At 41.3% G+C, this 27416-nt stretch overlaps 1 protein-coding gene across 2 annotated transcripts in view; it reads right to left on the bottom strand.

The window, feature by feature from the left end:
* Positions 1–27416, bottom strand: part of LOC126162972 (rRNA methyltransferase 2, mitochondrial) — a 94665-nt gene that overhangs the window by 16461 nt on the left and 50788 nt on the right. The window contains exon 3 of one of the 2 annotated variants that reach the window (XM_049919821.1): positions 16538–16824. In XM_049919821.1, coding sequence (XP_049775778.1) covers positions 16538–16824 — 287 coding nt within the window. Of the gene's footprint in view, positions 1–16537; positions 16828–27416 lie in introns of both variants that reach the window. The other variant, XM_049919820.1, reaches the window with a different exon arrangement.

The raw sequence follows: 27416 nt of genomic DNA, 5'->3' as shown, positions 1-27416 counted from the left end.
AAGAATTTCAAGTTAAAGTTGAAAGTTTAAATGAAAACATACAAACTAACACAGACAGCATTGCTGCCATCTACAACAGAGTAGATCTTGAAGTTGAAAGATTAGATCAGAGAATAGACAAAACTTCAGAAAACCTTAAACAAGAATACAACCTGTATACCACTAATGTAGATACAAAAGTAGAAAATATGCACACTAAATGTACACAATTGGAGGACGCATTGATGTCCAAACAAACGATTTACAATCTAAATACAATGTATGGGCACATCCAAGTGAAATGCTTTCCTGGTGAAAATCTGCACCCTATTGACTTTATTCACCAATGTAAGGATATGTTTGTGGTAGGAATGTCAGATAACATAAAAGTCAAGTTAGTAAAACGGTTTCTAGAAGGGGAGGCCCTATCCTGGGCAAATAAGAATAATGATTCTTGGAATACTTTTGAAGAGTTTGAAGCTAAGTTTATTTGCAAATTTTGGTCACAATCCATACAAGCCAGATTAAAGTCAGAATTTCTAAATGGACCAGTGTATAGAGGGAAAGTAGGGGGAATGCAAAAATTTTGCAGAGATCAATTGAAAAAGCTTGCTCACTTGAATAACTCTTTTGATATTATGACACAAACTGATGTCTTAAAAAGAAGGTTACCAGAGAGACTGCAGTGGGAATTGGTCCATGGACCAGACGATTCAATGGAAGAGTTCCTGAAATTTGTAGATAGATTAGATAGGGCCTTGGAAAGAGAAAATAACCAAAGTTTTGGCTCTGGCAACAACCAGTATGGGGGGTGGAACAGGAATGTAAATAGAGATTATTATGGGAGGAGAGATTTTGAAAATTCTGGAAATAATGCTCCAAATAGGGGAGATAGGAGATATGAAAATGATTTCAGAAACAATACACAGGAGGGAGGATGGAGGAGAGATAACAGGAATGATAGAAGTAGGTATTGGGGAAGAGAACAAGATAGAAGGGGGTTTGCTGAAACTAGTGAACAAAATGACAACTACAAACGGACAGACCGAGGGAACCAGCTGGGAAACGGTGGACAGTCCCACTAGATGTCCGTAGTTTTGGGGCTAGACAATATTATGATAGGACAACACATAACCGAAACTGGAAAAGGAGAGGATACAATGTAAAGAGTAAGTACCATGAAAACTCTGATGTTGTTAGAATGAATAAATTAGAATTTAATAAAAGGTTTTGGGATACTATGAGTAAAAGTGATACAGTGAATAAAAACAGTGTTCAAGCACAGGTAGTTAGTGAAAGTGCAGAAGTTGAAGGTATTGCAGAGTTCCATAGTTGGGCTGAAAAAGATACTGGTGTTAATATCAAGTCAGACACACCACAAATAGAATCTATTTTGGGGGGTTTATTTGATAAGAAGGGCGATGACGAAGTGTTTAATGGAGCCAAAGACTCAATTGCTGAGATTCAGATACATAGGGGGGAAACTGAAGATGGGGTTGTGGCGGAGGAGGAGGAAGTAGTAATAGAGGGACATTTAAATAATGATCCTAAATCACGTGATGTTGTTGATGAGAGTGTGGAGGAAGAAATAAAAGTATTTGTAGAATTGAAAAGTGATGATGAGGTAAAGGTAAGTGATGTGACAAACATGGGTAATAATGAGGTTAATGTAAGTGAAATGCAGACTAGGGAATGTGTATCTGAGGACAAGCTATTGCCTATTGGGAACTATGAAACACTAATCTATGAAAATGGTAATAATAATAATTTTAAAGAAAATATAAAGGGATGGAATGTAAATGTGTGTTTTCAAGAGAAAGGGGAAAAGTTTTTAGAAGTTTTGTGGAACAACTATGGAAACTGTATAAACAAAGATGCCTTTTGGAAAGAATTAGCAAAGGTAAGTGCAACCTTGTATCCTACATGGTGGATAAGAATCCGTAGTGGACTTTATAAAAAAGGGGGTGAAAACAGTAGTTTAAGTGACAACACAGTGTTAAAAGGAACAGATGAAAATAAAGGTTTATGTTTAAATGTCAATGCTTTGCAAACAGAGAGGGATGTGTCTAAGTGTAGGAAAGAGACATTAGACTTAGGAACTAAAGAAATTGAAAATGATCTATTGTTTGAAAATATAGAAATAGACAAAGATGTTGAGTTAGGTTGTCCATATGTTAAAGTAAACATTGACAAGTGGGAAGGAAGAGTGTTAGTAGACACAGGAAGTCCTGTTTCTGCCATCACTTCTAGACTTAGAGAAGCAGCTACTAGGGTAGCAGAGTACGTGTGGCGTGCACACGGGGGTTTTTTAGGTTAGAGGGACCCCCCCTTGGGCGAAACGATAAAATACCTGACAGCTTACCAGAGAGGACATTATCATCGTTGATAAAGAACGTCCGTCCTCAGAGACCAAAAACAGGAAAAGTTAACGTAATATTGGTAAACTGCAGGAGTATCCAGGGCAAGGTTCCTGAATTAGTATCTCTTATTGAAGGAAATAGTGCGCATATAGTATTAGGAACGGAAAGTTGGTTAAAACCGGAAGTGAACAGTAACGAAATCCTAGACACAGAATGGAATATATACCGCAAGGATAGGATAAACGCCAATGGTGGAGGAGTATTTATAGCAGTAAAGAATTCAATAATATCCAGTGAAGTTATTAGCGAATGCGAATGTGAAATAATCTGGGTTAAGCTAAGTATCAAAGGTGGGTCAGATATGATAGTCGGATGCTTCTATAGACCACCTGCATCAGCAACCGTAGTAGTTGAGCGCCTCAGAGAGAACCTGCAGAACGTCGTGAAGAAGTTTCGTGATCATACTATTGTAATAGGGGGAGACTTCAATCTACCAGGTATAGAATGGGACAGTCACACAATCAGAACTGGAGCCAGGGACAGAGACTCTTGTGACATTATCCTGACTGCCTTGTCCGAGAATTACTTCGAGCAGATAGTTAGAGAACCAACTCGTGAAGCTAACGTTTTAGACCTCATAGCAACAAATAGACCGGAACTTTTCGACTCCGTGAATGTAGAAGAGGGTATCAGTGATCATAAGTCAGTGGTTGCATCAATGACTACAAGTGTAATAAGAAATGCCAAGAAAGGAAGGAAAATATATTTGCTTAACAAGAGTGATAGGGCACAAATCGCAGAATATCTGAGTGACCACCATCAAACGTTCATTTCTGAGGAAGAGAATGTGGAACAAAAATGGAAAAAATTCAGAAACATCGTCCAGTACGCCTTAGATAAGTTCGTACCGACTAAGGTCCAAAGCGAGGGGAAAGATCCACCGTGGTATAACAATCATGTACGAAAGGTACTACGGAAACAAAGAAAGCTTCATCATAGGTTTAAGAGTAGTCGAATCATAGCTGATAAGGAAAAGCTGAACGAAGCGAAAAAGAGCGTAAAGAGAGCAATGAGAGAAGCATTCAACGAATTCGAACATAAAACATTGGCAAACAATCTAAACAAGAACCCTAAAAAGTTTTGGTCATATGTAAAATCGGTAAGCGGATCTAAAGCCCCTATTCAGTCACTCGTTGACCACGATGGCACCGAAACAGAGGACGACCGAAGAAAGGCAGAAATACTGAATTCAGTGTTCCGAAACTGTTTCACTGCGGAAAATCGTAACACGGTCCCTGACTTCAGCCGTCGCACGGACGCCAAAATGGAAAATATTGAAATAAACGATATCGGAATTGAAAAACAACTGCTATCACTTAGTAGCGGAAAAGCATCCGGACCAGACGAGATACCCTTAAGATTCTACAGTGATTATGCTAAAGAACTTGCCCCCTTTCTATCAGCAATTTATCGTAGATCGCTGGAAGAACGTAAAGTACCTAGCGACTGGAAGAAAGCGCAGGTCGTTCCCATTTTCAAGAAGGGTCATAAATCAGATGCGAATAATTATAGGCCTATTTCGCTTACGTCAATCTGTTGTAGAATAATGGAACATGTTTTGTGTTCTCGTATTATGACGTTCTTAGATAATACAAATCTCCTTCATCATAACCAACATGGATTCCGCAAACAGAGATCATGTGAAACTCAGCTCGCCCTATTTGCCCAAGAAATTCACAGTGCCGTAGACACTGGCGAGCAGATTGATGCCGTATTCCTGGGCTTCAGGAAGGCATTTGATACGGTTCCGCACTTACGTTTAGTGAAAAAAATACGAGCTTACGGAATATCGGACCAGGTTTGTGATTGGATTCAGGATTTCCTAGAAGAAAGAACACAACATGTCATTCTTAACGGTTCAAAATCTGCAGATGTAGAGGTAATTTCGGGAGTACCGCAAGGAAGCGTGATAGGACCTTTATTGTTTACAATATACATAAATGACTTAGTTGACAACATCGGTAGCTCCGTGAGGCTATTTGCAGATGACACGGTTGTCTACAAGAAAGTAGCAACATCAGAAGACTTGTACGTACTCCAGGAAGACCTGCAGAGGATTAATGCATGGTGCGACAGCTGGCAGCTTTCCCTAAACGTAGATAAATGTAATATAATGCGCATACATAGGGGCAGAAATCCATTCCAGTACGATTATGCCATAGGTGGTAAATCATTGGAAGCGGTAACGACCGTAAAATACTTAGGAGTTACTATCCGGAGCGATCTGAAGTGGAATGATCACATAAAACAAATAGTGGGAAAAGCAGGCGCCAGGTGACTCATCGACGAAAGAAGTAGCTTACAAAACGCTTGTTCGTCCGGTTCTTGAGTATTGCTCATCAGTATGGGACCCTTACCAGGTTGGATTAATAGAAGAGATAGACATGATCCAGCGAAAAGCAGCGCGATTCGTCATGGGGACATTTAGTCAGCGCGAGAGCGTTACGGAGATGCTGAACAAGCTCCAGTGGCGGACACTTCAAGAAAGGCGTTACGCAATACAGAGAGGTTTATTATCGAAATTACGAGAGAGCACATTCCGGGAAGAGATGGGCAACATATTACTACCGCCCACATATATCTCGCGTAATGATCACAACGAAAAGATCCGAGAAATTAGAGCAAATACGGAGACTTACAAGCAGTCGTTCTTCCCACGCACAATTCGTGAATGGAACAGGGAAGGGGGGATCAGATAGTGGTACAATAAGTACCCTCCGCCACACACCGTAAGGTGGCTCGCGGAGTATAGATGTAGATGTAGATGTAGAAGCTCAGAAATTCTCAACATTTTCCTGAGATGCCAGTTGTTGGATTAAAAGTGAAAGGAGCTACAGGCAGAGCCAGCAAGGTAGTTAAGAAACAAGTGTTACTTACTTTTAAAATTGATAACCTAAATTTTGAACATGGATGCTTAGTAGTAGATGACCTGAATGAAAATTTCATTTTAGGTATGGATTGGATATTAAAAGTGAATGCTGGGTTTAATTTTTCAGCAAAACAAATGTGTATTATAGAACCTGTTACGCTACAAAGCTATGTAGTGAATTTGTTAATTTTAAACTGTGGTGACAGCTGTAACCACATTCAATCAGTGTATCATGAAAATGAGGATGTTTATTACCTGGATGAGAACTTAGAGGAAGATGTAGAGGGTCACGAGTTTGAGAAGTTAGTAGAGAAAAAACTGGGGGAAGCTGAAAGCCTAAATAGTACACAGAAGGAAAAATTAAAAGAGTTATTATGGGAATTCCAGGATGTGTTTGATGATAGGCCTGGTAGAGTGAAATATTATCAATGTAAATTACAGTTAAAACCTCATGAGCCTTTCTTTATAAAACCATATGGAATACCATTTGCAAAAAGAGACGCTGTGGAAAAAGAAATACAAAAAATGGAAAATTGGGAAGTTATAGAAAGAAGTCGCAGTGCCTACAACAATCCGTTGGTCATTGTAAAAAAGGGAGACAATAGCGTTAGGATTGTATTAGACTCCAGACATCTGAACAAGTATCTCATCAGAGAAAACGACCACCCAGAAAGTATAGATGAGCTGTTAGGTAAATTTGAGTGTGTCAAACATATGACAAGCCTAGATCTCACCGCTGGTTTTCATCAAGTTGAACTTAGTCCTGATTCGAGAAAATATACAGCCTTTTTATATAATGGTAAATGTTATCAGTATACAGTCGTACCATTTGGTCTCAATGTATCAGTTGTGGAATTCATCAGAGCATTAGATTTTGTACTTGGTCATGAGACTAGTTCAAAATTAACCATTTATGTAGATGACATTTTAATCACTGGGAAAACTTGGGAAGAACACCTTGAACTATTAAGGGAGGTATTCATGAAACTCAGAAAGGGAGGAATGACATTAAAATTAGAAAAATGTAAATTTGGGCTAGAGGAGTTAAAATTTTTGGGACACATCATCACAGAACAAGGGATCTTGCCAGACAAAGACAAAATAAAAGCCATAGAAAATTTTCCAACACCTAGAAACAAGAAACAACTCAAATCATTTTTCGGCTTCACAGGATTTTACAGAAAATTCATCAGTAATCAAGCATTAAATGCAGTTTGTTTGTACAACTTACTTAAGAAAAATGTAGTGTGGGATTGGACACCAGAATGTGAAGATGCTTTTAACAAAATCAAATCGCAACTATGTAACAGCCAACTTCTACATAGACCAGACATGTCAAGTCCTTTCTGGCTAGCTACTGACAGCAGCGATGCAGGGTTAGGAGTACATTTATTTCAAGAAAAGGAAGTAAATGGAAAAATGGAACACCGAACAATCGCATTTGCCAGCAGAATTCTTCAAAAACATGAAAAACACTACACAGTGACAGAAAAGGAATTACTGGCTATACATTGGGGTTTTACAAAATTTAGAAATTACCTCTTGGGACATAAAGTAATAGTACAGACAGACCACAAAGCATTAAGCTATCTCCAAGAGTGCAGGTTATACCATAACAGACTCACCAGATGGGCCTTGTTTCTCCAGCAGTTTGATTACGAAGTGAGGTACATTCAGGGAAAACAAAATGTGGTAGCAGACGCTTTATCAAGACTACCTTTGGGAAGTGATTTGGAGGGAAGTAGTGGGGAGGATGAGAGAATTTTCAAAATTATGTATCTAAAGGGCATTAAAGAGGAAAAGGAAATACAAAAAATCTGTAACGACATTAGGAGGTTTCCGAACCACGATGACAACTGTAAACTAGTCAAAAGTTACATAGGAAAAACTGGGGGAGAAAAGGTAGAAGCATATTATAAAGTACACAAGGGGATACTATTCAGAAGACCTAAACTGGATTTAGACTATTGGAAACTGTATTGGCCTGAGCAACAAATAGATACGCTCATTACTTATGTACATGAAAGCTTTGGCCACTGTGGCACCACTAAGTGTATTCAGAAAATACAGGAGAACATTTATTTTTACAACATTAGCAGAAGAGTAAAGAAAAAGTTAGCAACATGTGACAGATGTCAGAGGGTAAAAGTGACTAACCAAACCACCAGGGGAATAATGCAGAACATATTACCCACAAATAAACTTGATCTCGTTGCAACTGACATCTATGGACCATTACCCAAGACAAGGGGGGGTTACAGTTATATTTATGTCATGGTAGACATCTTCTCCAAATTTATAAAGCTTTATCCCTTAAGGAAAGCTACCAGCAAACAGATAGTTTCAAAAATTACAAGTAATTATTTCAACACTGTGGGAAAACCTAAGGCAATACTTTCAGACAATGGGTCTCAGTTCACCTCTAAATACTGGAAAACTTTTATTGAAGACACGGGAATTAAACACATTTTAATATCTGCTTACCACCCGTCAAGCAACCCGGCTGAGAGATACATGAGAGAGATTGGAAGACTGTGCAGAACCTACTGTAGCCAGAACCACACTAATTGGTTAGAGTACATAAATAGTTTTGAAGAAATAATGAACAGCTTACAGCACTCTTCCACTGGATTTTCCCCACACGAAATAATGTACAACCAATACCCCGCTAGTTTCTTCACTGAAAACATAGAGTATCCACCTTGCAAAATTATGTCACCCCAAGAAAGAGAAGACTGTGTACGGGAAACCATGAAAAAACAAGGGGAATTGAGAAAAAGGCGACATGCAGCCAAGGGAAAAGCTACACAGTTCAAACCAGGGGACCTTGTACTCGTCAAGACACAAGAGAAATCAAAATTATTGTCAGCCGAACTTAAAAAGTTTTTTGATATTTACATTGGTCCATTTGAAATAAAAGAAAGCCCACATCCTAATGCGTATAGACTTATCTTTCCCAGATCAAGAAGGTTATTTGGATTAAGAAACATCACTGAATTGAAACCATATAAACATGATTAAGCACATTTCCCTGTTTGAATACAGTTACTTACCCATTTTCCATAAAGCATGTTATCAGCAAAGTTTTTACTGGGTGTGTCTAATAGCAACTACCACTCATCCTACAGACCCTGGAGAAGTTCCAGATCTCTGAGAGAATGTTTTTATATTTATATTGTCACTATTGAATATTAAATTTTGAGACATCTTCTTTACTTGCAACGGGCAAGAAGGTGACAAACATTTATTACTTTCCTTTTGTATTGTTGAATATGGGACATACTTGCACCAAATAAAAGACAATGAAAAAATTGTTGTGCAAGACCCATCATTTTGTGACTATTGTGTTCTTAGGCATAAGATTTGTGTACAATTTTCTACAGTTAATCAGATGTTCACCAAGTTTGATGTTTGTGTTATGTTGTGACCAATTTAAGTGTCCAATTTTAGTATTAATATGTTCTTTTACTGTCTTGACTATGCGTCTCAATGGGAGACAAGTTTTTTAAATATTTCCTTTTTTTGCAAGTGCATATTATATTCATACATGTGACTTCTCTAGTGTTTGTGTTTATATATCATGTCCATACTTATATTTATGTTCTTTGTTTTCATTTCTTTTATGTGGCTCAAAAAGAGCAGACAGTTGCAATATTTTCTTATGGACATATGACCTGTCCATCTATGTAATATATTTATGTTCCTTCTATTATCTTGATTAATCTGTGACTCAATGAGAACTGACTTTGAAATAATTTACATATATTTTTGATATATCTTAAAATCGCATGTGATATATTTGTGTCTGTTTTTAATCATTTTCCATGTGGCTCACTGGGAGCAAAGATTAACGTTTTTTTTACTTTCATATATTACTAATTATTTTTATTATGCTGTCATACTGAATGACATAACTCAAAGTGCATTTGAAACAACACAACTAAAATGTTTGCGGGAAAAAGTCATTTTGGAACGGTGTAACGGTCATTGTATACATTCACATTATGCATAGTAAAACAAAAAAAACAAAAAAAAAAAAACAAAAAAAATTTTTTATTAAAGTAGTACTTTTCCAAATTTTAACCATTTGACACATTTGTCCTAGTCGGCTAATATCATTAACATTCTGTAAATGATATTACCCGAGGGGGGTATTGTAACGGAACATATTAAAGGCTTTACTGTACCGAAGTATGCGATACCCTCCAAATTCAACCAGTTTAACGAGTATTTATGATTATAGAAAAGTTATTGTGTATGTTAACAATGATTGCGTAACATGTCTCCATAAACAGTCAACCCATTAAATTGTACTGAATAACTAACCCACACAAAAGTTAATATCACTTGATCACTGATACAGCAAATGTCATCATGTAAAAACACTGAGTTCATCTTAAATAATTAATATGAAGTACGAAAAATAGTGTACAACTTAGGTATTTTGGATCTCCTTAAATAAAAATCACCCAGTGAAACCTATTTGTTCACTAGGAGCGGTTTCACTTAGTATTCACGAAATCAATCCTGTTTTAGACGAAAACCAATGTATTTCTTAATAATTCATGTTAATTACTTATTTATGCAAATTAGAGAAGTCAATTGACAAACTTCTAAAAAACGGACTTTTTGTAACAAAGAATTATTCTGTCAAGTCAACAAATCTGTCTGTCATTTTAATAACATGTTAAATTATGTCACTCGATGCAAATTAATAACTTTTCTGCACAAATTATGATAACAGATGTACATGTGACTTGTAAACTATATCTCTTTTTAGTAGTTCTTTGACAATGTTATAAATACGAGCAGCAAGAAGGGTCGAAAAGCAGTCGGAATGTCACTTTGGTAAAGTGTGTTTGTGTGTTATTGTTTGAGGTGGATAAACAATGCAAAGAACATGTAACGGAAGTACTACTTTGTGTTGTATCATGGTCTTTGGTGGACAGTGGAATTAAGATGGCCACCAGAGTAATAAATATTTGAAGTTTACATATTTGTTGGTTTCGCTCGTTCTTTATCATCAAAAGCACATAAAAAACACGTGACCTCATGTTTTTAACCCTAGACAACCAGATGTAGAGCCAGCATCAGCATTGAGAGACAGCAGCGATCCAGCAAGTAGCAGCGATTACCACAACACAATGCATTTTAATGGCGCCAACCTAACATCAAGTGCTAACAAGCTCCGTAAATGGGAGTGAAATAGTGCGATTATAGCAAGTAGCAATATCTACGACCAGGCGACCATTACAACGCACAGCTTGTCATCAGACTGCAAAAGAAGATCTGTGTGAAATATAATACCCTGATGTGATGGAAACACAAAGATCCACCAGCTTGTCACAGGCGAGTAGTGCCCATGACTGGGCAGAGGATGCTGTTTTTATTATGACTGACCCTGATTGCATTTTGGACAATCCTGTCAACTCCCCCAACTTGTCCTCTAAATGCTCCACAAAAAAACTGAGGCTTCGTCGACATGAAGGATGCCCCATCAGCTCTCACATACGAGGTACAGGGGGGAGTAAGATCCACTGCCATCCTTAGCCTGGAGTTCCTCCCATGGTGTGGCCAGGGAGGGGAACAATTTGGGGTCATACTTCTTCACATTGTAGCTAAGACCTCGACCGCTGAGAGACTGCTGGCATTGGGCCAGCAGCAAGAGATGACATAGTATGCTTTCTTGCGTGTCATCTGCCCTGATGCCACTCACTGCGACCAGGGGCCCTCCCTACGGGCGCCACCCAACCACAGCAAAGGCCACCTGTCAGGATTGCCATTGCCGGAGACCTGATGCCCCAGGGTGTTGGGCATCTACTCCTTGGTATAAGTGGGGAGTTAACCGTGCAGGCATCAGCAGAGCATTCCCTGTGTAGTCAGGAGGCTGCAACCAACAGGGTACATGGCGACCCCACCACAACAGACTGGCTACCGTGCTGGATATCAAGTGCAAACAAGGGCGGAGAGGGGTAGGGGAGAGAGGGGCAGGGGGGTGAGGGGCAAGGGGGGGTCAACTGAGTACAAATCACTGTATGCATGAAAAAAACAGAGTGTACAATTATAGAACTAACTTGTTCCACAACATAGCAAGAGGTCACAATTGTGAGCCACAGGATACTAAAATAACTTACTAACTAGCTTCATCATGTATTGCAGCAGCAACAGCTCTGTGGCTTACACTGTGGTTAAGGAGGAAGAATTATTGTGACTTATGATCAGAAACACTAGTCTATTGGTTCCATTACAAACTGAAACACAATGAAAAAAAGTATTCTTCTGCAGCCACTGAAAACGAAAATTCAAAATATCAGGCATTGTGTCAAAAGTACTTCAAAAGCAAGTGAGCAATATTTGAGTAGTTCCACCATACTATCTAAAATGGATAGTTAAATTGCTGTAATTTTGTTTTAAGGTTTAATTTTCATGTGTAATTTTTGAGACTAATTTTGTATGAAGTAAGATAATGAAAATTCTTAACAAATAAATATATTAGTCGGAAGACACTACATCTGGTAATACAGGCTCTACAAGTATAGTTTTGTAAACTTACTGTTCAATTCTTAGAGCTACTTTTAATCATAATTACTAATATCCTGCTCCAACTTTTACATTTTCAATAAGCAAAAGTTGAAGTATGGACTAATATTTTACTGCACTTCAACTTCAACTGGAAGGGATTTTCGGCTGCAGCCATGCTCGAATGGGAGTAAGGTTCAAAAGTCAAGATCCTAAAACATGTTGGGCTGGCTAGTGACCTACAGCCAACTGTCCTGTCTACCTGCCAGATTATCCCAGAGGCAACCCGCGATAGCTCCACACTGCATCTTGACCACGCAAACACGCAGTCCTTACCAGTCCAATTGACTGCATCCTACTGTGTATTTCAGAACCTCCACTTTCATATCTTACTACCGTTCAGGCATGATTGAAGCCGAGAATGCTTACCAGTCAGAGGAAGAAGGTACAGCAGTATACATACAGGGTGGTCAGAAACAGTCTGAAAAGCTCGTAAGGATGTTGCAGGGAAGACTAAGAAACAATTGTTAAGAAAAAAATTCAATATGTTGCACCATTTCTGAGTTAATTAGCATTGAAGTTAGCCCTTATGGTCATTACGTGGGCAAATTCAAGCAGTCCACCACAAATGTGTTCTTTGCTTTCCTGAAACCAAAGAAGAGAGGGATACAAAAATTGGACATGGGATGGTAGTAAGGATTGAAGCTAAGCCAAAGGCTGAGCCGTCTCGTGCAATATCATCTATGCTATGAGAACAACTGAGACTAACTGCATCTGGCATGTCGTTTGAATTTGCACATGCTATGGCTTGATTAGCTAACTTCAGTGCTAATTTACTTGGAAATAGTGCAACATATCGAATTTTTTTCTTAACAATTATTACTCAACACAACCTACCCTGCAACAACACCCTTACAGGTTTTACAGGTTTTCAGCTTTGAATCTGTGCTTTCAGGCCTTAATTTTTGTATGGAAGCATATTGTAGTCAGGGGTATTAACACAAATTTTCTAAACAACACTTCTTCCATTTCAAAATTCAGGTGTATACTGTTCTACTCAAACCATTTGTCGCTTCCATTTGGACCAACTCGCCTTATGGCAGACAATCATATGTTTATCTACATATTTGCAACCAAACCTCCAGAGATCTTTGTTAATCTTCTCATATTTTTGGGGCCACAGTCATGCGATAATGTTTGAATCATATTTCTGTCATTTGACTGTATAAACTTCTTTTTTTGAAAACATGTTTGCTACCTGTCTGCCGAACGTTTTTGTGACTTTGTACTTATCTGCATTCTGGGACACCCAGTTCAATATATCTTGATGATGACTTCATTAACAAAATCCAATTATACCCAACACTGTTGTACTTAATATAGCTTAAGGCTAAAATCATGATAGTAATATAAAATAAAGAATTTTGTGCAGTAAAATGGCAGAAGTATCATTTCGGTGTCTCTGCATCAGACATATCTGTTCATGATGTAACATTTATGAATTACTCATTAAAATATCCAAACAACATTTACAAATTTTAAGTACATGACTATGTTTCAACTTAAGCTAATGCCTATGAAATTTCTTCGGAGGCAATGGCATGAAATAACATCAATATAAATTTTGACTCAGTAGTCAACGGCCTTGACACAGTGGTAGCACCAGTTCCTGTCAGAGCACCGAAGTTAAGCGCTATCAGGCTGGGCTAGCACTTGGACGAGTGACCATCCGGTCTGCCGAGTGCTGTTGGCAAGCAGAGTGCACTCAACCCTTGTGAGGCAAACTCAGGAGCTACTTATCGAGATTTAGCGGTTCCGGTCTCATAAACTGACACATACGGCTGGGAGAGCAGTGTGCTGACCACATGCCCCTCCATATCCACATCCAGTGATGCCTGTGGGTTGAGGATGACACAGTGGCTGGTCAGTACCACTGGGCCTCTATGACCTGTTCGGGCAGAGTTCATTTAGTTTACACGATAAACACACTCCTCTGAAACCTGTATGAGACAAACTATACCATGGCTTAAACACCTTATGAGTATCAGACACAGTTCACAGAACACAAAAACTGCACCCGACATGTGACAACTATCTCACTAACAAGAAAATATGGAACCAAGCTACTCAACCTGTAAGAAATTAAAAACTCATTGCTTACATATGCTCATTCATTAATTGAGGACATTCGCAGATCCACCATCCTGTGGCAAAATCTACAGAGTGTAGGAATAGACAAATCTAAAGCTGAACCCCTAACTCCCGTCAAGGTCCAAAATTAGTATTTCATCACACTGATGCCCTTACTTGACCAACAAAACAGCACAAACATTCAGTTCCCTGAATAAACCCTTGGTTGGTGTGAACTAAACATTTTTCTTCATTATGCAGCCTTCAATACTGCAAGAAATCAATTGCACAGATTTGTTTGAAAGCTGCTGGACATGATTATATTACAATGCAAATGAACTATCTCATTTTCTAGTCCACTAATGTCCAAATTAATGGACATATTTCACTACTCTCTGACTTCCAGCATCAACCCGACAGCCTGGAAGCAGGAAATTATACACTGCAGTAACGAAAGTCATGTGATACCCCCTAATATTGTGTTGGACCTGCTTTTGTCCGGTGTAGTCCAAGAACTCTATGGGGCATGTACTCAAAAAGTCATTGGAAGTCCCCTGTAGAAATATGGAGCCATGTTACTTCTATAGACGTCCGTAACTGCAAAAGTGTTGCCTGTACAGGATCCTGTGCATGAACTGATCATCCCATTATTCATTATTATGGAATTCATGATAGGTGATCTGAATGGCCACATCATTGACTCGAATTATCCAGAATGTCCTTCAAACCAATCATGAACAATTGTGGTCCAGTAACATGGCACATTGTCATCCATAAAAATGCCATCATTGTTTGTAAACATGAAATCCATGAATGGCTGCAAATGGTCTCCAAGTAGCCGAACATAACCATGATTGGTTTAGCTGGAACAGAGGACCCAGCCCATTTCACATAAACACAGCCCACACCACTGTGGAGCCACCACCAACTTGCACAATGCCTTGTTGAGACAACTTTCGTCCACGGCTTTGTGGGGTCTGCACCACACTTGAACCCTACCATCAGCTCTTATCAAATGGAAATGGGACTCATCTGTCCAGACTACAATTTTATAGTAATCTAGCGTTCAATCAATATGGTCACAAACCCAGAAGAGGCACTGTAGGCAATGTCATGCTGTTAGCAAAGGCACTCGCATCTGTCTTCCCCCTGCCACAGCCCATCGACACTAAATTTCTCCGCACTGTCCTAATGGACATGCTCATCATACATCCCACATTGATTTCTGCAGTTACTTCACACTATGCTGTTTGTCTGTTAGTGTTGACAACTCTACGCAAACACCACTGCTTTCAGTCATTATCGAAGGTCATTGGCCACTGCATTGTTCGTAGTGAGAGATAATGCCTAAAATTTGGTATTCTTGGCACATTCTTGACACCATGGATCTCAGAATACTGAATTCCCTAATGATTTCCAAAATGGGGTGTCCCATGCATCTAGCTCCAACTAGCATTCCGTGTTCAAAGTCTGCTAATTCCTGTCGTGCAGCTGTAATCACGTCAGACATCAATTCACATGAATCACCTGAGTACAAATGACAGCATTGCCAATGCACTGTCCATATATACCTGGTGTACGTGATACTGCTGCCATCTGTACTGTGCTTATCACTATCCCATGACTTTTGTCACCTCATTGTAAAACGATTATCCAAGTTTTTATCTAATGCTTTAGAATGTGTGTTTCACAATAAGCTTACGATTACTTCTCCTCAATAACTGTTTTAGACGAATGATGGTCAGATTTCTGCAAAAAGTCACAGCCTGATGCCTTTGACACTCTACTTGTCAAACTCACAAGCCAAACTTTTTCTTTAAGTGCTATGGAATGGTGCTATTCATTCCTCAAATTCTACAAACAGTGTGTAATAAATGAAGCAAGGATTGACACTGGAAGGATGTCGTATCAGAAGTACCGCAATAAAGTCTCACAATAATTGTACTGGTGCCATTGCCATCACCTATAGGCTGATAACCTTCAGTTAACTCCAAGTGAAAGTTCAGCATGGAATTTGGTCTAAGCAACTATCAGCCAACAGTGCATCCAGTAATGATCGACACTCTAGGTAGATTAAAAATGCCAAGAGAAGTAACTGAGCACACTCACAACAGCATTCTTATAAGTAGGATAATATTTTCCTCAATTTTGATGATTATGAAGTCCCTGTTATTCTTTTTGCTACTGTTTGTGAAATTCATTTAACTTTGAGTACCAACAACTGGTATTCTCTGATATGCTGTCCAGTTCATTCTACAATTCCAGATATTCTTCGCTTTTAGCCAGTGGGGCTTTGTTATCTTTGAAATTTAAGATAGGTATCTATCTCCTCTAAACAACATAATTTATACAGTGCAATTTTGCCTTACATTGTTCATAATACGAGCTTATCATTCTTAATTTTAAATTTTTATTGTTCCCACTCTTGATATGTACAGCACAATAATAAATGATTATTTCCATTGCACATAATATAGCTTTGAAAAGAAAATATCTTTGTAATTAACATTGTGTGAGGAAAGTTTTACAAGTAAGACAATATGGGTAAAAATATGAGACTTTCACTTCTCAACATTAATCACAAATAAAAGCATAACATTAAAACAATTGCACAACAAACCTTAACCAAAAGCATTGCTGATCCTGGCTTTGAGACAGTAAGTGCAAACTTGAATGCTGCATAAGCTAATACCAATATATTCTCTTGATCCAGAACACGCACTCCAGTTGCATTCGGAGCCATATCACTCAGTATCACATCAGCTGGGCCAAAGTTGTTCAAATGTTCTCTAAGTTTCTTTTGAGTTGTTTGCTCAGTGAAGTCATGACCACCCAGAATGATTGCACCATTGACAGGGTATATAGGCAGACAATCCACAGCAATTACATGTCCCACTGGCTGTTTTTCTTCTGAAACAAAAAGTACAAATGTAAAAATCAGTACTCCTCACAAAAATTTGTTTGTTATGTTTTATAATTATGAGAAATTCTGTGGTTTATGGTGTGTAACATGTTTTTATAGCAGAAATTAAATTAACACAGTTTCAGCATTGATTGTATATAGCCACTGCAAATCAACTCTCATGGCCAAGACAGTTCACTGTAATTTATGCCTCTTATCATTTAGCTCCATACACTGTTTCCTATAAATGACCCTACTATTACCTGGACTTTACACTGTATCTGTTTGAAGTGTTCTCATTAACTCAACACTGCTTTTTTTATGCATTTCATTAAAGTAGAAGACTCAATTGGGATTTAACGCATTGTATGTTAGAGCAGTGTGTGACAAAGCAAGCTGGGATCTTTTTCCTTTCTCTCTTGTTTTGCCATCTGCCTCCTTAAATTCATTTTTTATTTTTGACTAATTATCATTAACATATGTGAGTATAATGTGCATTTTCATTAAAAGAGAAAGGTTGGCCATGAGTTTTAAAGAATGTAACACCAGATCTAGCTTTGAGCTTAGTTTTGTGTATGTCATCACTTTCCTAATTTATTATGACTATTCCTAGTTAAAGGGTGAAATCATTGATTGTTTCATAACTTAACTTCTATTGTTGATGTATAAACAAATATAAATTCTGGCATTATTTAAGTATTTATTTGGCTCTATTTGCAAACATGTTAGCAAAGCCAGCTCTTAATTAATTCCAAAGTAATTATCCATTTTGTCAAAAGTGTTTTTTCTATAACTTTATCTATTAATTTCATCATTTAAACAAATAATACAGCTTAACTCTCTCGGTAGAAGAAACTGTTAAAGAGAACCGCTTTCTTGGTGTATTCAGTTAATTTAATGAGTTATGTTTTAATTGCAATTTCTGTAAGTTAAACATCAAACAATGTATAGTTTCATTAATTATTATTGTGATGATATATAAAGGTCTAATTTTTGGTTCCAAGACAGTCAGTCCACAGTCAATTTTCAGACAAGAAATGCATGCTGGTTAGGTCAACAACAATGCACAACTTAACTATAAAAGAAGTGTAACACAAATAGGCTATGTGTTACAACAATGACAATGTCTGTTCAATACATACCATATTATTCTGCAAGAACTATGAACTGTGTGGTTAGGTTTTTACTGCTCATAGATACTCAACAGTAAACTATTGTAGCAGTATGCTGATGTTTGCCTGCAACCTATTAATGAGGCTTATCAAAATTTGCCAACAGCTAACTGGCCGTATAACTGTAATATTGGGTGGGGGGTGGGGGGGGGGGGGGGTGAACAGTGAAGGTACAGAAATGTGAAATGCAACTGTCAGCTACATCATTTACAGTAATCAGTGCTGAACTTCCACCCCGCATTTTTCAGCCAGTATAACAACGCAATATGTCGACACCGAGAACTATCAGCGAAGAAATAAAGCAGGCAAACGTCGCAATTGTTTGGGTATCTGCACAGGTACAAAAGTTGCTGATGAATACTTACTCTGCAAATCCTGACAGTATTTTTATTTTTTTATGGTGGTGATAGCAAATCAAGTTACAACTAGAGCAGTTGTTGCATTATCAAGAACAAGAGAAGCAGCAGCAGCAACAACAAATGATGTTAATGCAGAGTTTGTCTTTGTCTTTAAATATGTCTGCTTGTGTCTGTATATGTGTGGATGGATATATATGTGTGTGTGTGTGTGTGTGTGTGTGTGTGTGTGTGTGTGTGTGCGCGCGAGTGTATACCCGTCCTTCTTTCCGCTCCCGGGACTGGAATGACTCCTTACCCTCTCCCTTAAAACCCACATCCTTTCGTCTTTCCCTCTCCTTCCCTCTTTCCTGATGAGGCAACAGTTTGTTGCGAAAGCTTGAATTTTGTGTGTATGTTTGTGTTCGTTTGTGTGTCTGTCGACCTGCCAGCACTTTCATTTGGTAAGTCACATCATCTTTGTTTTTAGGCGTATATATATATATATATATATATATATATATATATATATATATATATATATATATATATAGTTATAATAGAAGGAAACATTCCACGAAGGAAAAATATATTTAAAAACAAAGATGATGTGACTTACCAAATGAAAGTGCTGGCAGGTCGACAGACACATAAACAAACACAAACATACACACAAAATCCAAGCTTTCGCAACCAACGGTTGCCTCGTCAGGAAAGAGGGAAGGAGAAGGAAAGACAAAAGGATATGGGTTTTAAGGGAGAGGGTAAGGAGTCATTCCAATCCCGGGAGCGGAAAGACTTACCTTAGGGGGAAAAAAGGACAGGTATACACTCGCGCACACACACACATATCCATCCACACATACACAGACACAAGCAGACATTTGTAAAGGCAAAGAGTTTGGGCAGAGATGTCAGTCGGGACGGAGGTACAGAGGCAAAGATGATGTTGAAAGACAGGTGAGGTATGAGCGGCGGCAGATTGAAATTAGAAATTAGCGGAGATTGAGGCCTGGCGGATAGCGAGAAGAGAGGATATGCTGAAGGGCAAGTTCCCATCTCCGGAGTTCTGACAGGTTGGTGTTAGTGGGAAGTATCCAGATAACCTGGACGGTGTAACACTGTGCCAAGATGTGCTGGTCGTGCACCAAGGCATGTTTAGCCACAGGGTGATCCTCATTACCAACAAACACTGTCTGCCTGTGTCCATTCATGCGAATGGACAGTTTGTTGCTGGTCATTCCCACATAGAATGCATCACAGTGTAGGCAGGTCAGTTGGTAGATCACGTGGGTGCTTTCACACGTGGCTCTGCCTTTGATTGTGTACACCTTCCGGGTTACAGGACTGGAGTAGGTGGTGGTGGGAGGGTGCATGGGACAGGTTTTACACCGGGGGCGGTTACAAGGGTAGGAGCCAGAGGGTAGGGAAGGTGGTTTGGGGATTTCATAGGGATGAACCAAGAGGTTACGAAGGTTAGGTGGACGGCGGAAAGACACTCTTGGTGGAGTGGGGAGGATTTCATGAAGGATGGATCTCATTTCAGGGCAGGATTTGAGGAAGTTGTATCCCTGCTGGAGAGCCACATTCAGAATCTGATCCAGTCCCGGAAAGTATCCTGTCACAAGTGGGGCACTTTTGTGGTTCTTCTGTGGGAGGTTCTGGGTTTGAGAGGATGAGGAAGTGGCTCTGGTTATTTGCTTCTGTACCAGGTCGGGAGGGTAGTTGCGGGATGCGAAAGCTGTTGTCAGGTTGTTGGTGTAATGCCTCAGGGATTCCGGACTGGAGCAGATTCGTTTGCCGCGAAGGCCTAGGCTGTAGGGAAGGGACCGTTTGATGTGGAATGGGTGGCAGCTGTCGTAATGGAGGTACTGTTGCTTGTTGGTGGGTTTGATGTGGACGGACGTGTGAAGCTGCCCATTGGACAGGTGAAGGTCAACATCAAGGAAAGTGGCATGGGATTTGGAGTAGGACCAGGTGAATCTGATGGAACCAAAGGAGTTGAGGTTGGAGAGGAAATTCTGGAGTTCTTCTTCACTGTGAGTCCAGATCATGAAGATGTCATCAATAAATCTGTACCAAACTTTGGGTTGGCAGGCCTGGGTAACCAAGAAGGCTTCCTCTAAGCGACCCATGAATAGGTTGGCGTACGAGGGGGCCATCCTGGTACCCATGGCTGTTCCCTTTAATTGTTGGTATGTCTGGTTTTCAAAAGTGAAGAAGTTGTGGGTCAGGATGAAGCTGGCTAAGGTAATGAGGAAAGAGGTTTTAGGTAGGGTGGCAGGTGATCGGCGTGAAAGGAAGTGCACCATCGCAGCGAGGCCCTGGACGTGCGGGATATTTGTGTATAAGGAAGTGGCATCAATGGTTACAAGGATGGTTTCTGGGGGTAACGGACTGGGTAAGGATTCCAGGCGTTCGAGAAAGTGGTTGGTGTCTTTGATGAAGGATGGGAGACTGCATGTAATGGGTTGAAGGTGTTGATCCACGTAGGCAGAGATACGTTCTGTGGGGGCTTGGTAACCAGCTACAATGGGGCGGCCGGGATGATTGGGTTTGTGAATTTTAGGGAGAAGGTAGAAGGTAGGGGTGCGGGGTGTCGGTGGGGTCAGGAGGTTGATGGAGTCAGGTGAAAGGTTTTGTAGGGGGCCTAAGGTTCTGAGGATTCCTTGAAGCTCTGCCTGGACATCAGGAATGGGATTACCTTGGCAAACTTTGTATGTGGTGTTGTCTGAAAGCTGACGCAGTCCCTCAGCCACGTACTCCCGACGATCAAGTACCACGGTCGTGGAACCCTTGTCCGCCGGAAGAATGACGATGGACCGGTCAGCCTTCAGATCACGGATAGCCTGGGCTTCAGCAGTGGTGATGTTGGGAGTAGGATTAAGGTTTTTTAAGAAGGATTGAGAGGCAAGGCTGGAAGTCAGAAATTCCTGGAAGGTTTGGAGAGGGTGATTTTGAGGAAGAGGAGGTGGGTCCCGCTGTGACGGAGGACGGAACTGTTCCAGGCAGGGTTCAATTTGGATAGTGTCTCGGGGAGTTGGATCATTAGGGGTAGGATTAGGATCATTTTTCTTCGTGGCAAAGTGATACTTCCAGCAGAGAGTACGAGTGTAGGACAGTAAATCTTTGACGAGGGCTGCTTGGTTGAATCTGGGAGTGGGGCTGAAGGTGAGGCCTTTGGATAGGACAGAGGTTTCGGATTGGGAGAGAGGTTTGGAGGAAAGGTTAACTACTGAATTAGGGTGTTGTGGTGCCAGATTGTGTTGATCGGAATTTTGAGGTTTTGGAGGGAGTGGAGCTGGAAGTGGGAGATTGAGTAGATGGGAGAGACTGGGTTTGTGTGCAATGAGAGGTGGTTGAGGTTTGCTGGAAAGGTTGTGAAGGGTGAGTGAGTTGCCTTTCCGGAGGTGGGAAACCAGGAGATTGGATAGTTTTTTGAGGTGAAGGGTGGCATGCTGTTCTAATTGGCGGTTGGCCTGTAGGAGGATGCTCTGAATAGCCGGTGTGGATGTGGGAGAGGAAAGATTGAGGACTTTTATTAAGGATAGGAGTTGACGGGTGTGTTCATTGGCTGAGTTGATGTGTAGGTGAAGGATTAGGTGGGTGAGGGCAATGGATTGTTCAGTTTGGAACTGGTATAGGGACTGATGGAAAGAAGGGTTGCAACCAGAGATGGGAACTTTAAGTGTGAGGCCTTTGGGGGTTATGCCAAATGTCAGACAAGCCTGAGAAAATAAAATATGTGAGCGTAATCTGGCTAGGGTGAAGGCATGCTTGCGGAGGGAATGTAAATAAAACTTAATGGGGTCGTTGTGGGGGTGTTGTGAGGGTGACAACCTGTCAGAACTCCGGAGATGGGAACTTGCCCTTCAGCATATCCTCTCTTCTCGCTATCCGCCAGGCCTCAATCTCCGCTAATTTCTAATTTCAATCTGCCGCCGCTCATACCTCACCTGTCTTTCAACATCATCTTTGCCTCTGTACCTCCGTCCCGACTGACATCTCTGCCCAAACTCTTTGCCTTTACAAATGTCTGCTTGTGTCTGTGTATGTGTGGATGGATATGTGTGTGTGTGCGAGTGTATACCTGTCCTTTTTTCCCCCTAAGGTAAGTCTTTCCGCTCCCGGGATTGGAATGACTCCTTACCCTCTCCCTTAAAACCCATATCCTTTTGTCTTTCCTTCTCCTTCCCTCTTTCCTGACGAGGCAACCGTTGGTTGCGAAAGCTTGGATTTTGTGTGTATGTTTGTGTTTGTTTATGTGTCTGTCGACCTGCCAGCACTTTCATTTGGTAAGTCACATCATCTTTGTTTTTAAATATATTTTTCCTTCGTGGAATGTTTCCTTCTATTATAACCGTATCATTAATTTGAACCCAACAATTACGTTTGTTATTGTCGCCTTTGCACTTCGAAATCTTTCCTGTCGTCTTATTTCTCTTTTTTCTCTTTATTTTCTCTTTCTGTTTTTACCAGTAGTCTCACTTTGTATTCACCCCCCTTTTACCGTAATCTACTATACAATTTTATCCCGCCATATATATGCTCAACAATACGTAACCCACTTCCCAACCATAACCAAAAGATTTTATTTTCCGCTTTCAACACTACCGCTGCTATAAAATCCACCGTTTCTAGTTCAATAACAGCTGCTTTCACGTATTTAACAACCATTTCGGCTACTTCTAATAACTTTAACTTTATTTCCACTTCCGTTTTTCGCACATCACTGATCATTTTAGCCGCTCCCCACAGGTTTTAACGTCATTTTTTCTACAATTGTTAGCCCCATTTTCGTAATCTTTCACCACAACACCACTCCTTTAATACGTTTTTTCGAAATTTTCTCGAATTTCTCCGTCCTTTAACGTCATTTTAGCCGCTCCCCACAGGTTTTAACGTCATTTTTTCTACAATTGTTAGCCCCATTTTCGTAATCTTTCACCACAACACCACTCCTTTAATACGTTTTCTCGAAATTTTCCCGAATTTCTCCGTCCTTTAACGTGATTTAGCGGCAACACAACCACCTAACCTTTTTGCACATCGCTGTCTACCAACCCAAGTTCAATACAAGATCAACTTAACCAACACTTTTTCGCCTTTTTTTCATACCAGATCTCCAATTGCTTTCTAGTTCACCTTTATCTCTCCCCATATATTTCTATCTTTCTTTTTCATTTCAACCTCATGTTAAACTTTCCACCTTCTAATACCATGTCACCCTCACAACACCCCCACAACGACCCCATTAAGTTTTATTTACATTCCCTCCGCAAGCATGCCTTCACCCTAGCCAGATTACGCTCACATATTTTATTTTCTCAGGCTTGTCTGACATTTGGCATAACCCCCAAAGGCCTCACACTTAAAGTTCCCATCTCTGGTTGCAACCCTTCTTTCCATCAGTCCCTATACCAGTTCCAAACTGAACAATCCATTGCCCTCACCCACCTAATCCTTCACCTACACATCAACTCAGCCAATGAACACACCCGTCAACTCCTATCCTTAATAAAAGTCCTCAATCTTTCCTCTCCCACATCCACACCGGCTATTCAGAGCATCCTCCTACAGGCCAACCGCCAATTAGAACAGCATGCCACCCTTCACCTCAAAAAACTATCCAATCTCCTGGTTTCCCACCTCCGGAAAGGCAACTCACTCACCCTTCACAACCTTTCCAGCAAACCTCAACCACCTCTCATTGCACACAAACCCAGTCTCTCCCATCTACTCAATCTCCCACTTCCAGCTCCACTCCCTCCAAAACCTCAAAATTCCGATCAACACAATCTGGCACCACAACACCCTAATTCAGTAGTTAACCTTTCCTCCAAACCTCTCTCCCAATCCGAAACCTCTGTCCTATCCAAAGGCCTCACCTTCAGCCCCACTCCCAGATTCAACCAAACAGCCCTCGTCAAAGATTTACTGTCCTACACTCGTACTCTCTGCTGGAAGTATCACTTTGCCACGAAGAAAAATGATCCTAATCCTACCCCTAATGATCCAACTCCCCGAGACACTATCCAAATTGAACCCTGCCTGGAACAGTTCCGTCCTCCGTCACAGCGGGACCCACCTCCTCTTCCTCAAAATCACCCTCTCCAAACCTTCCAGGAATTTCTGACTTCCAGCCTTGCCTCTCAATCCTTCTTAAAAAACCTTAATCCTACTCCCAACATCACCACTGCTGAAGCCCAGGCTATCCGTGATCTGAAGGCTGACCGGTCCATCGTCATTCTTCCGGCGGACAAGGGTTCTACGACCGTGGTACTTGATCGTCGGGAGTACGTGGCTGAGGGACTGCGTCAGCTTTCAGACAACACCACATACAAAGTTTGCCAAGGTAATCCCATTCCTGATGTCCAGGCAGAGCTTCAAGGAATCCTCAGAACCTTAGGCCCCCTACAAAACCTTTCACCTGACTCCATCAACCTCCTGACCCCACCGACACCCCGCACCCCTACCTTCTACCTTCTCCCTAAAATTCACAAACCCAATCATCCCGGCCGCCCCATTGTAGCTGGTTACCAAGCCCCCACAGAACGTATCTCTGCCTACGTGGATCAACACCTTCAACCCATTACATGCAGTCTCCCATCCTTCATCAAAGACACCAACCACTTTCTCGAACGCCTGGAATCCTTACCCAGTCCGTTACCCCCAGAAACCATCCTTGTAACCATTGATGCCACTTCCTTATACACAAATATCCCGCACGTCCAGGGCCTCGCTGCGATGGAGCACTTCCTTTCACGCCGATCACCTGCCACCCTACCTAAAACCTCTTTCCTCATTACCTTAGCCAGCTTCATCCTGACCCACAACTTCTTCACTTTTGAAAACCAGACATACCAACAATTAAAGGGAACAGCCATGGGTACCAGGATGGCCCCCTCGTACGCCAACCTATTCATGGGTCGCTTAGAGGAAGCCTTCTTGGTTACCCAGGCCTGCCAACCCAAAGTTTGGTACAGATTTATTGATGACATCTTCATGATCTGGACTCACAGTGAAGAAGAACTCCAGAATTTCCTCTCCAACCTCAACTCCTTTGGTTCCATCAGATTCACCTGGTCCTACTCCAAATCCCATGCCACTTTCCTTGATGTTGACCTTCACCTGTCCAATGGGCAGCTTCACACGTCCGTCCACATCAAACCCACCAACAAGCAACAGTACCTCCATTACGACAGCTGCCACCCATTCCACATCAAACGGTCCCTTCCCTACAGCCTAGGCCTTCGCGGCAAACGAATCTGCTCCAGTCCGGAATCCCTGAGGCATTACACCAACAACCTGACAACAGCTTTCGCATCCCGCAACTACCCTCCCGACCTGGTACAGAAGCAAATAACCAGAGCCACTTCCTCATCCTCTCAAACCCAGAACCTCCCACAGAAGAACCACAAAAGTGCCCCACTTGTGACAGGATACTTTCCGGGACTGGATCAGATTCTGAATGTGGCTCTCCAGCAGGGATACAACTTCCTCAAATCCTGCCCTGAAATGAGATCCATCCTTCATGAAATCCTCCCCACTCCACCAAGAGTGTCTTTCCGCCGTCCACCTAACCTTCGTAACCTCTTGGTTCATCCCTATGAAATCCCCAAACCACCTTCCCTACCCTCTGGCTCCTACCCTTGTAACCGCCCCCGGTGTAAAACCTGTCCCATGCACCCTCCCACCACCACCTACTCCAGTCCTGTAACCCGGAAGGTGTACACAATCAAAGGCAGAGCCACGTGTGAAAGCACCCACGTGATCTACCAACTGACCTGCCTACACTGTGATGCATTCTATGTGGGAATGACCAGCAACAAACTGTCCATTCGCATGAATGGACACAGGCAGACAGTGTTTGTTGGTAATGAGGATCACCCTGTGGCTAAACATGCCTTGGTGCACGACCAGCACATCTTGGCACAGTGTTACACCGTCCGGGTTATCTGGATACTTCCCACTAACACCAACCTGTCAGAACTCCGGAGATGGGAACTTGCCCTTCAGCATATCCTCTCTTCTCGCTATCCGCCAGGCCTCAATCTCCGCTAATTTCTAATTTCAATCTGCCGCCGCTCATACCTCACCTGTCTTTCAACATCATCTTTGCCTCTGTACCTCCGTCCCGACTGACATCTCTGCCCAAACTCTTTGCCTTTACAAATGTCTGCTTGTGTCTGTGTATGTGTGGATGGATATGTGTGTGTGTGCGCGAGTGTATACCTGTCCTTTTTTCCCCCTAAGGTAAGTCTTTCCGCTCCCGGGATTGGAATGACTCCTTACCCTCTCCCTTAAAACCCATATCCTTTTGTCTTTCCTTCTCCTTCCCTCTTTCCTGACGAGGCAACCGTTGGTTGCGAAAGCTTGGATTTTGTGTGTATGTTTGTGTTTGTTTATGTGTCTGTCGCACACACACACATATCCATCCGCATATACACAGACACAAGCAGACATTTGTAAAGGCAAAGAGTTTGGGCAGAGATGTCAGTCGGGGCGGAAGTACAGAGGCAAAGATGAAAGACAGGTGAGGTATGAGCGGCGGCAAATTGAAATTAGAAATTAGCGGAGATTGAGGCCTGGCGGATAGCGAGAAGAGAGGATGTGCTGAAGGGCAAGTTCCCATCTCCGGAGTTCTGACAGGTTGGTGTTAGTGGGAAGTATCCAGATAACCCGGACGGTGTAACACTGTGCCAAGATGTGCTGGCCGTGCACCAAGGCATGTTTAGCCACAGGGTGATCCTCATTACCAACAAACACTGTCTGCCTGTGTCCATTCATGCGAATGGACAGTTTGTTGCTGGTCATTCCCACATAGAACGCTTCACAGTGTAGGCAGGTCAGTTGGTAAATCACGTGGGTGCTTTCACACGTGGCTCTGCCTTTGATCGTGTACACCTTCCTGGTTACAGGACTGGAATAGGTGGTGGTGGGAGGGTGAATGGGACAGGTTTTACACCGGGGGCGGTTACAGGGGTAGGAGCCAGAGGGTAGGGAAGGTGATTTGGGGATTTTTGCCACGTGGAATGTTTCCCTCTCTCTCTCTCTCTCTCTCTCTCTCTCTCTCTATATATATATATA

The sequence above is a fragment of the Schistocerca cancellata genome, chromosome 2, assembly GCF_023864275.1.
Source record: "Schistocerca cancellata isolate TAMUIC-IGC-003103 chromosome 2, iqSchCanc2.1, whole genome shotgun sequence".
NCBI classification, from domain to species: Eukaryota; Metazoa; Arthropoda; class Insecta; order Orthoptera; family Acrididae; genus Schistocerca; species Schistocerca cancellata.
This window is presented reverse-complemented; position numbering and strand designations above follow the sequence as displayed.